The following is a 16,363-nucleotide window of genomic DNA, read 5'->3' as shown; positions in this document are numbered from 1 at the left end:
AGCTTGATTTGTGTTAGTGTGTATTGTGAAATTCAGGGTGTACTGAGTATGTGGGCAAATCTTAAGTGTACATTTTCTCACTTCTTACAGGGAGCAGGAGCAGGCACAGGATCGACTGCAGGAGTATCACATGTGTCTCTGAGCACAATGAGTGTGGAAGCTGTGTGTGAGAAGCTAAAGCAGATAGATGGTCTGGACCAGAGCATGCTACCTCAGTACTCTGCAACTATAAAAAAGGTATCATCAGCTGAATTTCATTAATGTATTTAGTACCTAAACATGGAATTACACAAGGAAAAGGAAATAATTAGCTGCCTCTCTTCTTGAAAGTGTTTATTGAAACACATTAAATGTCAAAACAACATCCTAAGTTCTATGCATGCTGAGTTTGGAGGACATGTTAATACAAGCATATATTTTTCAAGAGAAAATGCTCTCTCAAAAAGGAAAAATGGACTTGGAAATACAAATTCTGATGAGACTGTTACTTTGTGAAAAGAATAAAAATGTTTTTGAAATTGCCACGCATAGAAAAACAGGGTTGCAAATGCGTTCTCTATCCAGGTAGCAATGTTGCTTTTTTTTTTTCCCCCTGAGAAATTAGCACATCTCTTCTGTTGTAAATGAGTGATGAAGATGGTTCCATTTCTATCTTGCCACATTCCACATCTGTTGGCTTCAGAAAAAGGCCACTGTACAATTTTTTGTTACAGTAGCACAGAATCATTTTTTACTTTATTTTTTTTGACCATTCTGTGTGTTCCTTTTACAAAGAAGGGAGTGAAAAATCAAAGGTTGTCATTAGTGAATCTTTTTGCTGAGCTTTCTTAAAAAACACAGGGAGGGTGTTGATTCAAGAATTGAGAGGCAGGTTTATCAAGCGAAGCTTCAGTGACCTTGCTTAAAGCAAGAGGTAGGATGTCAGATTGCAGCTGTGAAAATTTCCAATTGCTTCAGTGGCTCTAGAGTCCTAAAAGAACGTGCTCATAAGTTATCTCTAATAAAATGTATTTATATTCTTTCATTTGTTACTACGAGTGGTATCATGCAAAAAGGGAGAATGAAAATGGCTCATCCTGGTCTTTTCCCTGGTTTGATTAAGACCATCTGCTGGAATATGGGAACAAAACCACTAAGAATCCCCCAGACTGAACAGAGCTCTCAGCTTCCATTTTGTGATTACTCTCCTTAGACATGGTTCTTCTTTTACATTCTGCCTATCCCCTGATTCATGGCATAAAGAGAAATGCCTCCCATTGTTGTGAAATGAAAATGGTTCTGTATTGAATTTGGTGCTGTTAGAAGTTTAGCACTACATAAACAGGCATAACATAAGGGATCACGATCTTCCTGGAATAGAGATGGTGTTTAGTCACTTCTCTGTTGATTTCTGAACAATGATGAAAATTAGAAAGAAGTCTGGTGTTCTAAGCCCAGGTATTTCTGACGATGGGAGGAATGTAAGCCAGTGTTTATGCAGGAAGGGATCTTGATGGAGGTGGTACTTGATCTTAGGTATCTCCAGCCAGGGGTCATATGATGCCTGGGACTTAATTGTCTGATTCTCTTCAGCTACTTAGGCATCTGCCGTCTGTGTTCTGAATCTGAGAACTCTAGGCAGATGAATGTGGTTTATTGTCAGTGAAATTTTTTACCACTGTTGTGTTGGTTGTTTGTAGAACATATAATTGAACATATATTGCCTTACATGTACACATTTTTGGGTTTTATATTTTAATTTTTTCATGATGCATAGATTCTTGTTCATCATCTATCATCAATAAATATTATTTTATTGAAACACATGTTTATTATAGGTTTGGACTAAGAGGGATGTCAGGAAAATTCACTAGCAGTTCCCATCGATATATCCAATTTCATTTACCTTTTTAGTTTGTTACTGCCATGACATAAGTCTGATATGGGTAATTTACATTATTTAGTTTAATTGTTTTAGGCAAATATAAATGGCCGTGTCTTGGCTCAGTGCAACATTGATGAACTGAAAAAAGAAATGAATATGAATTTTGGTGACTGGCACCTGTTCAGGAGTATGGTAAGACTTTCTCTTCAGTTCTCAGGTCATCATAAATTTGTCTTTTTCATTATGAACCTTGTCTTTTATTTCTTTCCTGTTGCTTTCTTGTAATAATCATCTTTAACATGATAAGTTTAAAACATGCATGCATTTATTTTGTTACTCTGTCTTTTTTTCTTGCTCACTTTAATGAAGAACTAGTTGCCTATGGATTTGCGTCTTAAGTCATCGTGAACACTGAATTTTTGCCTGCTTTTTTTGTAAGATCTGTTTTTCCTGTAGGGACTTCCTTTTCCTTTTTAAATTTCCCTATTTTAATGAAATTCTCAGAACTTAATTCTCTTCGAATCCTCTTTCCTTCTGTTAAAAGTTAGTAAGGAGTATGTTAGTGTGAGGAAGCGGACAGTCAGGCTGCTGGAGATGCATGGCACACAACTGCATAAGCATAATTTTAAAAGAAACTTAAGCTAAGAATCAAGCCAGTAAGATAAATGTACAATATTTGATTGACACATACTTGTATAATGTGAAAATGTTGCACTGCATACTGTTATTGAAGCACATATATAGATAACTAATTTCCCCCATTTCCCTCCTCCTGATTTGAGAGTAAATGACAGTTTTACAGTGAGGGTTATGCATCACCAAGAACTGTGTTTTCTCTTAAGTATTTTTAGTATATTGCTAGTTTTCTTTCTGAAAATAACTGTATGTCTCTCAACTGCTAAATCAGTCTTGAAAAACATTTGAGAATTACAAAATGAGATCTATTGTTAGATTCAGGGTGATTAAGCTATAAACCAGATGTATTTGATTTTGCTTTTCAACTTGTAACTTATCACTTATCTAGTTTTATAAGAATTTAAGTGGTTTGTGGCAGATGAGTTCTTTTAATGGTCTGAGCAGTAATAAGAATAATTTGTAAATACAAAAAAAAATCCTTAAGTATTTGTTTTGTGATTTGAGATCAATTTGTGATCAATTTGTCTTCACTGTGATTTGCAGTGAAGACCGTGAATGTAGTAGGTCTGTGAACAGATTTTTTTCGTACTTTTCCATGATCACAACCATATATGCAAGTACTCTTTTGCACTTGTGAATCCCTTATTCCTGCTTTTGATAGGATTCTTCTTTAACAATTTTGAGAACTTTTTCTATTTATATGATTACACTTATACTGTCTCTCTTTGTGTGTTAAGATACTTGAAATGAGAAATTCAGAAAATCAGGCTGTTCAGGAAGATCCTCGTGGAACAACTGAGCACATTACCACTGCAGTTCCTCATAGTGAACTTACTCGTCGTCCTGGGCATAACACCGAGTTGCCTCACACTGAGCTTACAGGGCTTTCTGGTCAAGCTCCCTACACACTTAACTTCAGCTTTGAAGAACTCAACACAATTGGTCTTGATGAAGCTCCTCCACGCCACAGCAACTTAAGTTGGCAGGTATTTAGTAGAGAAATGTATTCTGCTTGCCTACCTGTATGGTAAAGGGTTTTTTCCCTTCTTGATACAGAGAGATCAAGAAGTAAGTCTGCTGTGACAGGTCAATAAATGGACAAACAGTAGTGAATATGCATAAATAATCAGGTGTTAGTATTTCTGAGATACTTGCATTTTGCTTTGGGCATTGAATTGCTCAGGTGTCATGGCTGATAGAAGTCACTTAAATACCGTTTTCCTTTAGTTAATCATGTTTAGCTGTTCCCCACTACTCTAGTGAATATACAACATTATTGATCTTACGAGAAACTGTCAGTAATACTTTGTCAGAATACTGTTCAGTAATACAAATGGAATAAAGGAATCTACAGATCTTGTGTATGTTGCTTGCTGAGGGAGATTATGAGCATCTTCAGAGAAAGAAGTGTGTTAGTTTGCCTTGCATTCCAATGAAGAGCAAGAAAAAGGAAAAGATAATGAACAGAAACAAGAAAGATAAGGGTGCATATGAGAGCAGGAAAAAGGTGGAAGGAAGGGAGAAAAGAAAAATACAGGATGAGAAAGAAAAGGATGGACCAAGAGGGTCCAATCTATATGATTAAGCAAGTCTGTTCTAAATCTTAAATTTATTCACAGTGTTTGAGTCCACACATTATTTCTTCTCCTTACGTTTAACTTATTAAAATTACCAAGCCCTTTTCGTGGTTTTTTTTAATCGTGTTTTCTAGTAGAAGGTAGGTTTTTGACATGTGGTTCATTTTCAGTGTTGATCCAAATAAGATATAATACCTCAACAGTCTTTCAAAATCTGATCTCTTGTGCACTGCAAAGTCGAATAAGTTTCCTAAAGTAGTATGGACTGCTCAAGTCAGTGCCTCAGCTGCAATGCACTGAGCGCTGTACATCTTTTATTTGGTGGTAGTAAGCAGCCCATTATGTGCATGAAGCCATATGTTCAGCCACAGTCCACTCCTTTACTTTAAGCTCAGTGCTAGACCTTGGTTCTAGCATGTAATAGATGGCCTAGCATTCTATGCCTGTGGAGTTCTCTGTGTGAACACAAAGAGAGCAGAGGCAGGGGCAAAGAGGAGTAGGTTTGACGTAGAACTGATTTTTCTGAAATCAGCTGTATGCAATGGAATTTTGCCAAGATATATTGAAGTATGTAGGATGGGGGCTTTTTAAAAATGTGTTTGAGAGATGCTCAATATTTAGATTAAACTTGTGCTACCTTTCTAATACAAAGTGCTGATTTTGTAAATATACAAAAATGTGTTAGAAAAGCTCATCTTGACATACAAATTCAATTGTTACGTATTCAGAAGAGTTAGCCTCAACTGCACTGGATAAAATGCTTGTTTTGTGGAAATCTTCCATTATGTAGACCAACAATAAAACCACTTCGTAAGTTTAGAGAATGTGTGTGATTGCATATGTATGAATATAGTGAGCATATTTTAATTATAGCATTTCACTTACGTAATCTATTCACAGCAATAAAAAAATAATTTAAGGACATACTTGATGCTTTGAGTTATTTAATTTTAAAAGACAGGTAAATGTAAAAACAAACAGTTGTTTTAACTGTTCTCTCTCTCTTCTATCTGTTTTTTTTTTTTCCAGTCACAAACTCGTAGAACTCCAAGTCTTTCAAGTCTTAACTCTCAAGATTCTACTATTGAAATATCAAAGCTTACTGACAAGGTACAGGCAGAATACAGAGATGCATATAGAGAATATATTGCTCAAATGTCACAGTTAGAAGGAGGTGCCAATTCTGCTACAGTAAGTGGTAGGTCCTCTCCTCATAGCTCAAGTACGTTCTATATGGGGCAGAGTACATCAGGGGGTTCCTTGCATTCTAGTACAGAACAAGAGAAAGGAAAAGATGGTGAACAGAAACAAGATGATGGAAGAAAAGCCTTCTTGCTGAAGAGGAATGATGTTGTTGATTACAGTACTTCAGGTGTTTCTACTAATGATGCATCTCCTTTGGATCCAATTACTGAAGAAGATGAAAAATCTGATCAGTCTGGTTCCAAGCTTCTCCCAGGAAAGAAGTCTTTGGAAAGAACAAGTATTTTCCAGGCTGCAGATTTAAAGCTTAAGGGAGTTACTCTCCGGTATCAGAAACTTCCAAGTGATGAAGATGAGTCAGGAACTGAGGAATCAGATAATACTCCACTTCTTAAGGAAGGTAAAGATAAGAAAACAGATAGCAAAATAGAGAAGCAGCCGAAATCTCCAGAACATGGATCTGAACCCATTAGAACCTTCATCAAAGCAAAAGAGTATTTGACAGATGCCCTTCTGGATAAAAAAGATTCATCTGACTCTGGTGTAAGATCCAACGAAAGTTCTCCAAATCATTCCCTCCATAATGAAGGAGCAGATGATTCACAGCTTGAAAAGGCAAATCTCATTGAGCTTGAAGATGACAGTCACAGTGGAAAGAGAGGAATTCCACACAGTCTTAGTGGCCTTCAAGATCCAGCTGTAGTTCGCATGTCCATTTGCTCAGAAGATAAGAAAAGCCCTTCTGAAAGCAGCTTGATAGCAAGTAGCCCAGAAGAGAACTGGCCAGCTTGCCAGAAAGTCTATAATTTAAACAGAACCCCTAGTACAGTAACCTTAAATAATAACAGTGCTCTAAGCAATCGAGCTCATCAAAATTTTGAAGAAATACAAGGTATCAGAGATTCATCTCAAATTATCCTGCAGCCTGGCTCAGGTTCCAGTCCAGCTGCGGTTCAGAATGAGAACCTGAAGAGTGTCACTCACAAGCGGAGCCAGCGTTCAACTTATACTAGGCTTTCAAAAGATTCATCAGAGCTCCACACTGTTACAGCCTCAGAAGGAGCTGGTTTTGGAGAAGAAAGAGAGAGTATCCTGTAAGAAAAAGACAGCTTAAAACAGCATATGCCTGTGAATTGTAGCTTGCTTGGAATTCTTTGTCAGTGTGTGGTTACACTAAGCTCTTAGTTTAAGCTTTTAATACTGTAATAGAAGGTCTATATTATTTTCAGTTATTTTCTTGTAGAGAATAAGTAATTTTTAAAAGAAGCAAATTGTTTTGGAACTTTCTCTCATATAAAAGCAGTACTTGTCAGCATGGAAAACTAGTTCTTTGTTAAGACAGAGTGCAAAGGTTTGGTCAGGGGTAGATGTTACAGAAGTATGTATGGTTTAATTATTAAAATTATGATGTGATTTTACTTCTTGGTTGGGATAGGTGTTACTTATAACCCATCTACATTCCAGTTAAGTCTGAATACTTGCAAGTAAAGTTAAGACAGCGTGTCTTTGCCATTCAATGTAAGAGATGCCAGAAGATTAAATATCACAACCTGTGACACCCTTATCAAACTTTGCATTAATTAGTGGCTTAATGTGTGCAACATACATGAACTATGTTGAAATTAGAGTGATAAGATACGTGTTCGGCTATATGTACGCTTTTACTCTCTGTATGTTCAGTAATTACTGTGGACTTTGTGGACTTTGGGTAGAATGGTGATAAGGTTTGTGAAGGGACATTGTCTTGGTGTGTCATTGGAATTGGCAGTTATTGATAGGGTAATTCCTTATTGTTGATTTAGTTGATCCATTATTTATTATAGCTACATAATTTTACAGTCACTGGTCTAAATAGATGTAACCACCTGAGCTACACTGAAGTATTGTAAGGATAATGAATGTGATGTCTGCACTTGGGGAGTATCTGTTGCTGTGCATGATCTTTCCTAGGTACAGTTTTTATCATTTGGTTATTGAAAGAAAAATAAGCAGTGTTTGCCATTTTAAAAATAGGACATCTCATCAGAGCTGTATGCCAGCTTCTTTATTTCTGAAGTACAGAGTTTGAAGGGTTTTATGTCATCTAAGTAATGTACCTGAATGTTACTGTAGCAAATACTTGTACTGTCCAGTGAAATCTGCATGTTTTGGAGGAAGAATTGTTCAAACTGGTAGACTCTGGTAGTACTAAGAGAATAAAAGAAGTAATTGGCATGTTGGGCTTGTCTCCAAATTTTTATTTATTGCAGTATTTTGTTTCTTCACGTGATAAAAATGTTACATCCATGTTGTTTTGGTTAAAGTACTGCACTGGTTTAATTAAAAGGAATGCATTAAAACAGTATTGTTATTAATACAATACTAAATAGGCACCAAGTATAAAAATAGGTTTGCTAAATTAAATTTCCAAAGCAGGCTTTTCTGAAGGAACTGCTTGTGAGCTGCAGAGATCTGGCCACTTCTTGCTAGTCCAAAGCAGTAATCCTGCTGTTTGTGGTAGTTCTGTGCAGCTTTGTTTCTGTCCTAGTGGTCTCCAACCAGATGCCTCCAGTGGGACCATGTGGTCTTGGCCTTTGTTATCCAAATCAAGAGGATGTTTTTCTATGCCAGAGTCAACAAAAATCTGGCTTTATCTAGGCTTTTTATTTTTTCATTCCATGATCTTACAGTTTTGAGTTCTGTTAAATTGGTGCCTTATTTGATTGAATGAAAATTTACTCATCAGAGTGTTACAGACGTACTGTGTGCAGATACTTTTGTCTATTAGAAAGATCATTAGCTTAATCAAAAAGCCTTCCAAAACAAAATAAGAAGCCCACAAAGCCTGTGTGGCTTCATGATATTTTGCCAAATCTTTGGTAACAGGTTTTTTTGTTTAGGTTCTTCCTAATCTAAAAGGTACATCACTCTGCTTTTTGAATTTTTCTGAGATGTAAGAAGCTTTTTACAGAAAGATACTTATACACATTGTTTTGTAAGAGAGGACAAGAAGTGTAGCCTTTTACATTTAGACATACAGTATTGATGAAAGATACCAGTGGTATTTCAGATAATTTTGTATGTTAAAATCCTCAAATATTTTTCATATAATTTTGAGAGATTTTTCTTCCTGAAAGTTTTATTCCTCAAGTCTTCATAAAATACCAAAATGGGGATGAAGTAGGCAGTTGAGTGGAAAACTTTTCAGTAATGCTATCTTGTATTCATTAATACCAGTGCAATTGTTTACCATCACTAAGAAACAGTAGTTACAAGCAAAGCATCTGTGTAAGATTGTACAGGGCTTTGTAATACTCTCTTTGGGTATGTAGATCCATGCCCCACATGGGATGTGGGTACCTGAAATCTCGGTGGTCCTGAGCAGTGGTTCAGTCCTGCTTGTTTCAACTGCTTTAACTGCATTATACAGTAATGCATGCTGTAGTTTAAATAATCAGATATGTTCATGGGCTTGTTATTTAATGCCTTCCTCGCAGAGTTCCTAGAATTAGTAAAATATGACTGTTTCATAACCAAATCAAGGACAGTATGCTACAAAACCTGTTTGTTAATAGGTCAGTAAATAACTGACACTTAGATCTACTTGCATAAAAATAACTAGACACTGCATTTTTCTTCTCCATTGAAGCATCGTTTAATTTTTTTATACAGGTGTTCATAAGCAAACGGAAGTGTAGTATCATGATGAAGAGAGAGAGGGGAAGAGAGAGAAGAGAGAAATGGAGTACTTAATACAGTACAGCAGTAAGAAGGAGCTTGGTACAAAATAGATCTATACCTTAGTTACTGTACACGTTCAATGAATTTTTCACATGTAGAATATGAAAGAATAGCATTTGCGAGAATTAAAAATACCCTGCAGTTTCATAGCTGAAACTTGTTTTTTCTCTACCGCAGTTACTATGGTTACTAGCTTGCTTATAGTTTGTTGTACAATTCTTGGAGTTAAGAAACCATAAACAATTTCCAGTGTTGAAATATTGCATGTTAGCTCTGTGACTTGTGGGAATCATGGAACCCAGGAGTTCCATGGGGAATGGAAATGGATAAAAAGTATAAAACAGTAAGACAACTGCAAGCTTATTTCTGGTTCCACTTTCCAGAACTCTTGTAATTGTAATTTGTGTATCCACTTTAATTTTGGATGCCTGAACACTACAGGAACTTGAAACCGTTACTTCTTTGCCTAGCTGAATCTGAAGAGCAGTTTGGCTCGTCCCCTTGTTCTGATGCCTGGATATGTTTTCATAGGAGGGTGAAAAAAAGTCATTTTTTGAAGGAAAAATTGGATGCACGTAACATTTCAGGATTTATGTGAGACTCTTATAGCAATTTGCCCGTTTCTTCCAAGGTTGCAGTTTATGGGGACGGGGGAGAGGGAAATTCTTACGTCCCACTTGTAAAACTTGCAACAAAATAATGATCTAGTGAAATTCTTGGAGATTCTGCAAAAAGGTTTGCATTTTGTGCCTGTCCTGGGCAGTCTGGGATATCTGATCACCCTGCATGACTTTGCCTGCCCAGCGGAATATATATGTGGTGTTAAGTTTTTCTTTAAAATACTGTAATATTTTTTTGTTACTTATATTTTTTTCTTTATATAATGTTTGGGAAACATTCCTGGAGCACACTTAGTGTGGGTTTATACAGTATGCTGAAAAGAAGTGGCTTCTTCTGTGATTCAGCTGTTCACTTCTGTCCACAGAATCCTCAAAGCTTGTTTTTTAACCTTTGCAGCTGTTGTGGGAAGCTTCCTGTCCCTCATGGTAAGAGTATGGGAAATTCTTTGTATGCCACAAGACACATAAGGAGAGGATCCCAACAGCATGTTTGTCAATAGTCCAGCATGTTGCATCCCATGGCCTTGATGCTGCATGGCTTTATCATCTGTGACAGCTTTATTGAAGTTTCGAAATACATTATTAAGCAATTGCTGAAGAAAATAATACCTGGATATTTGAGGTCTCTTAACTGAAAGCCATAGCTGTGGTAAAACAGAAGTGTTAATACCTAGTAGGGAATTTTCAGACACATGAGAGAAATACAGTGTACTAATTAGTGTAAGGTAAAGTCTGCTGTTAGGGTTTTAGTCTTTTCTGTGCCAAATAATAGCTTTGGTGGGGAGGACTTGGAGCAGAATTCAAATTTCAGTTAAGCAGAGAAGACGACTGGAAAGATATTGCTATCCTTACATGGTGTTTTTCATTAGCTTTGTGTTTTTCTTTATTAAGGCCCATTTTTTTCAGTATAAGGCTGTGGTGGGGATAATTTTACTCAGAATCTTTCTCCATGGGAATTAAAAAAAAAAGTTTCATGAATTTGACATGTTCTCACAGGTTTCTGAATTTCAAAAAGGAGAAAAAAATAAGGGAGTGCTCAAAAATTTTAATAATATAAACAATAATAAACCCATGTTTCTCTACATAACTAGAATTTCTGAAGACTAACTGGCACATGGAGACCTATCAAACAGCATTAAAAAGATTATTTTAGCTATTTAACATCCGGATAACTTTTTCATTTAAAAAAGATCAAAGATTTCTATCATGTTAGCTGAGTTGCAGTCTGTTCTACCCTTTGCTTAACACATGGAAGCAGGTTATAGAAGTCAAAATGCAATTTCCAGATGATGAAAAGCTGATTTTTTTTTTTTTTTTCCAGCTGTAGTGTGTCTCTGGTTTTTCTTGATTCATCCTATGCTTAGGTTGCTTATGATTGCTTTGTTAAAGCCTTCACATAGAATTCTTTAATAGAGGCATGTATTCATTGCAGCTTAGCACAGCTTCTGGCACTGTAATGATTCGGTTCTTTTGTGGTAAAGCGTAAGCTAATGATAGAGGACATTTTCTTTTACTGAGATTTGAGTCTAACAATTTTATTTTCATTTGTGGGTCTAACTCCTGTGATGCACTTAATATTTTAGTTAAGTTTTGTTTTGGAAATTTATGCCCCATCTTCCAGAAAGACTCAGAGCTACAGGTTTTAACATTATTTTCACAGACATAAGGAATTGTAGTTCCTTAATAAGAATGATACTTGCAACACCAAATGTTTGAGCTTAAAGGTGTTCTTTTTTTTTTTTTTTTCCCCAGAAAACATGTTTTGTTGTGTTACTGACACTTCTAAAAGAAATGTTGTTGGACCATTTCCTTCTCTTAGTTTATCCTATCTTAGGGTCACCTTCTTCTGAAGTGGAAGGGAAAAAAAACCCCTTGGAATATTTTAGAAAAACATGGTGTTTTGGAGGAAAAAAAAATACATGGAGGTGGTGTGACCTTTTATGTAACAAAAGGTTGTATTTGAGAGTTATTGTGTATTTCTTTTAAAGATGGGATTCTATCAAGAGACCATGCTTTGTGTTATGTGAATCCTTAGCGTTACCACTACATAGCACAGTGTACAGGGTTCTTTTGTGTTTCAAGTCTCCTTTCAGAGTACTGATACCACGTAACCTGCATTGCAGAATTACCTTTGTAAGTAAACCAGGGTCTGTATATCATGACTTGAGTACAAAGTGTTTATTGTTTATGAAAGAGGAGGAGGAGAGGAATAATAGTAGTCCATTACAAGACTTTATTTGTGTCCGGGATTTCTCATGATAGAAAACAAAAGAGCAAAGTTTGAATGGTTTGTGTGTCCCTGGAACATAGAAATAAAAACACAGGCATAAAATATTGACTGTGGGGAACACTAAAACCAAAATGGAAATTCTGTAATGCCTTACAGCCTTTCCTCACTAATTAAACTACAGGGAAGCAATCAGCAGAGATTTAACTTTTTTGGGTTTTAGTATTTCTGTCTTCTGAAATAATGTGATGATTTGTGCTTGACTGAAGGCAAGACATATTCTTGAATCTGTTTACATATCATGGCACTTGCAAATCTTTCTGAATTTGTCATAGAAATTTTGAGAGGCAGCAAAATTTTACTAGCCTCATTTTGGACACAGGAAAATCTTTTCCCACCTCAGCAATGGCAAAATACAGAATGATACTCAATTTTTTAGGAGAGTCAGGCACTGATTCCTGAGCTTTCACCTGCCAGTCAAATTGGACTTTCATTGATATCAAAGGCCTCCTTTATTTTATGTTCAGTTAAATCGTGAGAAGTCCTGAAATCTAAACTGAGGATTACTATTAAGTTAGCTTTCTGTCATTGCTCAGCATTTTTGTTTCACATCTTCTTTATGCTTCCTATTTGACTGTAAACCTTGCAGCCTGTTTGTGGTCCTCAATTTTGGCAAAAAGTTAGAATCTTAACTTTGAAAGTCTTTGGCCTACCAGTCACTGAGACTGTAGGTATATTTGCTTTCCCTCGTTCTTACGTGCTTATGTCCTGTCTTGCTCCCACTCACCATGTTCAGTGCATGAGTACATTGTGTGGGGTACATGGAACTTTCAGTTCTGCCTCACCACCTGACTGGTAGCTGGGCTTTGTTGCTGACAGTGTAACTTACCTTCTTTTCAACGTTTTTGTCATAGAATCACAGAATGGTTTGGGGTTGGAAGGGACCTTAAAGATCATCTAGCTCCAATCCTCCTGCCATGGACCAGGGACGTCTTCCAATAGATCAGGTTGCTTAAAGCCCCATCCAGCCTGGCCTTGAACACTTCCTGGGAGTGGGCAACCACAACCTCATAACTTCATCACAACCTCAGAACTGCTGTAAACTGCAGCTCTTCTTCACTTCAGCAATGGCAGAAAATACTGGTCTACTGTGGTGGTGGTGGTTTTTGCTTGGATGGGGATATTTGTTCAGTGGGGTGGTTTTTTACCCTAGGAAGGTCTTACAACCTAGGTAAAACCTAGGGTTCTACAATCAATTCTTTCATCATTTCTCTCCATCCTCTTCTTCATATCCTGGACAATTCACAGCATATACACATCTAGAATCCTCAAAATTGGTTTTAAAATATGTGCTATCGGGTATCTTTGTTGTGAACAGTAGTGGACCTATCTAACAAAAGTGCACTAGTTCATATCTGCTAATGGAAAGGTCCTTCAAATGTTAATTACTGGGGTAAAAATCCTGCTTCTTGGTTTCGTTACAACTATTCCTGATAAATAATCAAGCAATGCTTGCTCGTAAGATAAGCACAGTTGTCAGCTCATCCACTTTGTAAGTAGTCTGATAAGATTCTAGAAGAATTTTAGGGCTGCACTCAGAAGGGGTTAATTTTCCTCATGGACCTCTGTAAGTTATGCTTGATGCTACAGGCCTGAATGGCACTGTAAATGATGTAATGCATAGGGCGTTTTAGCCCTTCCTTTGAAGAAATCTGAAGAAAGACAAATTTTTAAGACTTATGAGTGTTCATCCATAGATTTATGGAATCATAGAAACATTTAGGTTAGAAAAGACCTTTAAGTAATTGAGTCCAACCGTTAACCCAGCACTGCCAAGTCACCACTAAACCAAGTCTCTCAGCACCACATCTACACATCTTTTAAATACCTCCAGGGGTGGGGACTCCACCACTTCCCTGGGCTCCCTGTTCCAGTGCTCGACAACCCTTTTGGTGAAGAACTCTTTTCCTAATATCCAACCTAAACCTCCCCTGGCACAACTTGAGGCCATTTCCTCTTGTCCTAGCACTTGTTACTTGGGAAAAGAGCCTGATCCCCACCTCGCTACAACCTCCTTTCAGCTAGCTATAGAGAGTGATAAGGTCTCCCCTGAGCCTGCTTTTCTCCAGACTGAACACCCCCAGTTCCCTCAGCCGCTCCTCACAGCACTGGTGCTCTGGACCTTTCACCAGCTCCCTTGCCCTTGTCTGGACACACTCCAGAACCTCAATGTCCTTCCTGTAGTGAGGGATCCAAAACCGAACACAGTATTTGAGGTGCACCCTCACCAGTGCCGAGTACAGGGGGACAAGTACTTCCCTGCTCCTGTTGGCCACACAATTGCTAATGTGAGCCAGGATGCTGTTGGCCACCTCGGCACACGGCTGGCTCATGTTCAGCCGGCTCTTGACCAACACCCCCAGGTCCTTTATCACCAGGCACTTTCCAGCCACTCTTTCTCAAGCCTGTAACACTGCAGGGGGTTGTTGTGACCCAAGTGCAGGAGGATCTGGCACTCGGCCTTGTTATAACTCAGCCCATTGGCCTTGGCCCATCGATCCAGCCTGTCCAGATCCCTCTGTAGATCCTCCCTACCCTCAAGCAGACCAACACTCCTGCCCAACTTGGTGTGGTCTGCAAACTTACTGGAGAGTGCCCTTGATCTCCTCAGCAGGAGGATCTGGCACTCGGCCTTGTTATAACTCAGCCCATTGGCCTTGGCCCATCGATCCAGCCTGTCCAGATCCCTCTGTAGATCCTCCCTACCCTCAAGCAGACCAACACTCCTGCCCAACTTGGTGTGGTCTGCAAACTTACTGGAGAGTGCCCTTGATCTCCTCATCCAGATAGTTGATAAAGGTAACAGGCCCCAGTACTGAGCCCTGGGGAACACTGCTTGTGAGCAGCCACCAACTGGATTTAATTCCGTTGACCACCACTTTTTGGTCCTGCCCATCCTGTTAAGAGTTTTACCTAGCAAAGAGTACACTTGTCCAAGCCATGATTCGCCAGTTTCTCCAGGAGAATGCTGTTCTACATTTGTTTAAAGACTCAAGAGCCAACCTTTGGTGTTTAGGTATTTTTACTCTGAAAGATAAAAAGAATTTTTTTTTTTCATTTCCTATAAAAGATAAATCCTCAAACCATAAGCCTATTTAACCTCAGGACATATTTACACCTTTGGAATATAAAGGAGAGTTTAGAGGATTTGTTGTTCCTGGATGCCTTCTGGTCTTAATTTTCAACATCATCTTTTCAGTAGCTTCTTTCAAGGTGTGACGAGGAACCATGAATAATTTCCTCTGTTTTCACCATCTGTGCTACCTTCTGCCTCTCTCCCATTTGATGACAGACTAACTCAGCTTCATCAGATCTTTTTATATGCTAATAGAACCAGAGTCTTAATTTTGGAGTCCATGGCTACAGTGTTCAATAATTATCTTTTTTTTTTTTCTTTTTGTCCCACAGTCTTCACATCAACTTTCAGGCCTCTCTGTACAGTAATTTTTTTAAGCACCTGGTAGGTTCTTTGCAAACTGGGACCCATAGAACCCATTTTTCTGCATTTACAGTACACACACTTTACTTCCAAGCAGAAAGTACAATGGTGAATCATACTGGGTCTGCAAGAGAAGACATTTATGCTTCAAATTCAGCAGAGTAGTCCTGCTTCTGCTATTTTCCAGTATAGGACAGGGACTGTTAACTTTATTCTTACCCTTGAAAATATTTGGACTTTCAGGAAAAAAGATGCAAATTACTTTTGTTTGGACTAGTTGTCCTTTAGCAAAGACCCAACAGTGATGATAGCTCATGTGAGATGGAACAGGACTCCTTTGCCTGAATGACTGGCTTCTAGAAACATGTGACCAGTTTACTCAGGTTCTGTGAAGTACTTTATGGTTCTCCCAGCTTTTGTATAGTTTGCTCGGTCTTTCATCAGGCAACACTTGCATTCTTCCTTACAGCTTCCAGTAAAAGTTGTGTAACTCATTTCTCATTGCATGTAAGCAAGCAAGGACAGTTGTAAGCAAGAAGTGATGCTTACTCACAAAGACAGTAATTCTTATTGGTAAATTATTTTGTATCTTCTCTACATTGCATGAATTGATCCTGACTGCAAACTGTTGTATAGGAGTACCCTTAACACATACAAGATTGTTTAAAGAACGTGGTTTACTTTCCAGAATCAAATACAATAGTGCTTTTCCCGTGACAGTAAAAACGAAGTATTGGTTATTTTAAAGCAACTCCTTCCAATTTTTGCAAACCACTTTACTTCTTAGGAGTGAAATTCCCAGCTAGCAGAGCTGAATTAGCTAAAACATAATTTTCCAGATGCAGCTCTAAAGTGTGATTTTAAATAATCCACGGAAGACCTGTTATTCGTAAATGTAAAGAATCGAGCGGTTGACCCTCTTCATGACGCGTCTCTGCTTTGCGTTCCGCAGCCGCGAGCGGAGCGCTGGAGCGGCGCCTGCCTTCTGCGCCCGGGCCAGAGGGTGGCAGTGGCCCT

General features: G+C 38.0%; 1 protein-coding gene across 1 annotated transcript in view; it reads left to right on the top strand.

The window, feature by feature from the left end:
• KIDINS220 (kinase D-interacting substrate, 220kDa) overlaps positions 1 to 6,674 on the top strand; it is a 67,401-nt gene extending 60,727 nt beyond the window's left edge. The window contains exons 26-29 of the mRNA XM_010145322.1: positions 91 to 237; positions 1,958 to 2,056; positions 3,238 to 3,486; positions 5,107 to 6,674. Coding sequence (XP_010143624.1) covers positions 91 to 237; positions 1,958 to 2,056; positions 3,238 to 3,486; positions 5,107 to 6,378 — 1,767 coding nt within the window. The 3' untranslated portion in view covers positions 6,379 to 6,674. The remainder of the gene's footprint in view (positions 1 to 90; positions 238 to 1,957; positions 2,057 to 3,237; positions 3,487 to 5,106) is intronic.
• The last annotated feature ends 9,689 nt before the right edge of the window (positions 6,675 to 16,363 follow it).

This window comes from Buceros rhinoceros, unplaced genomic scaffold (genome assembly GCF_000710305.1).
Source record: "Buceros rhinoceros silvestris isolate BGI_N320 unplaced genomic scaffold, ASM71030v1 scaffold7601, whole genome shotgun sequence".
NCBI classification, from domain to species: Eukaryota; Metazoa; Chordata; class Aves; order Bucerotiformes; family Bucerotidae; genus Buceros; species Buceros rhinoceros.
This window is presented reverse-complemented; position numbering and strand designations above follow the sequence as displayed.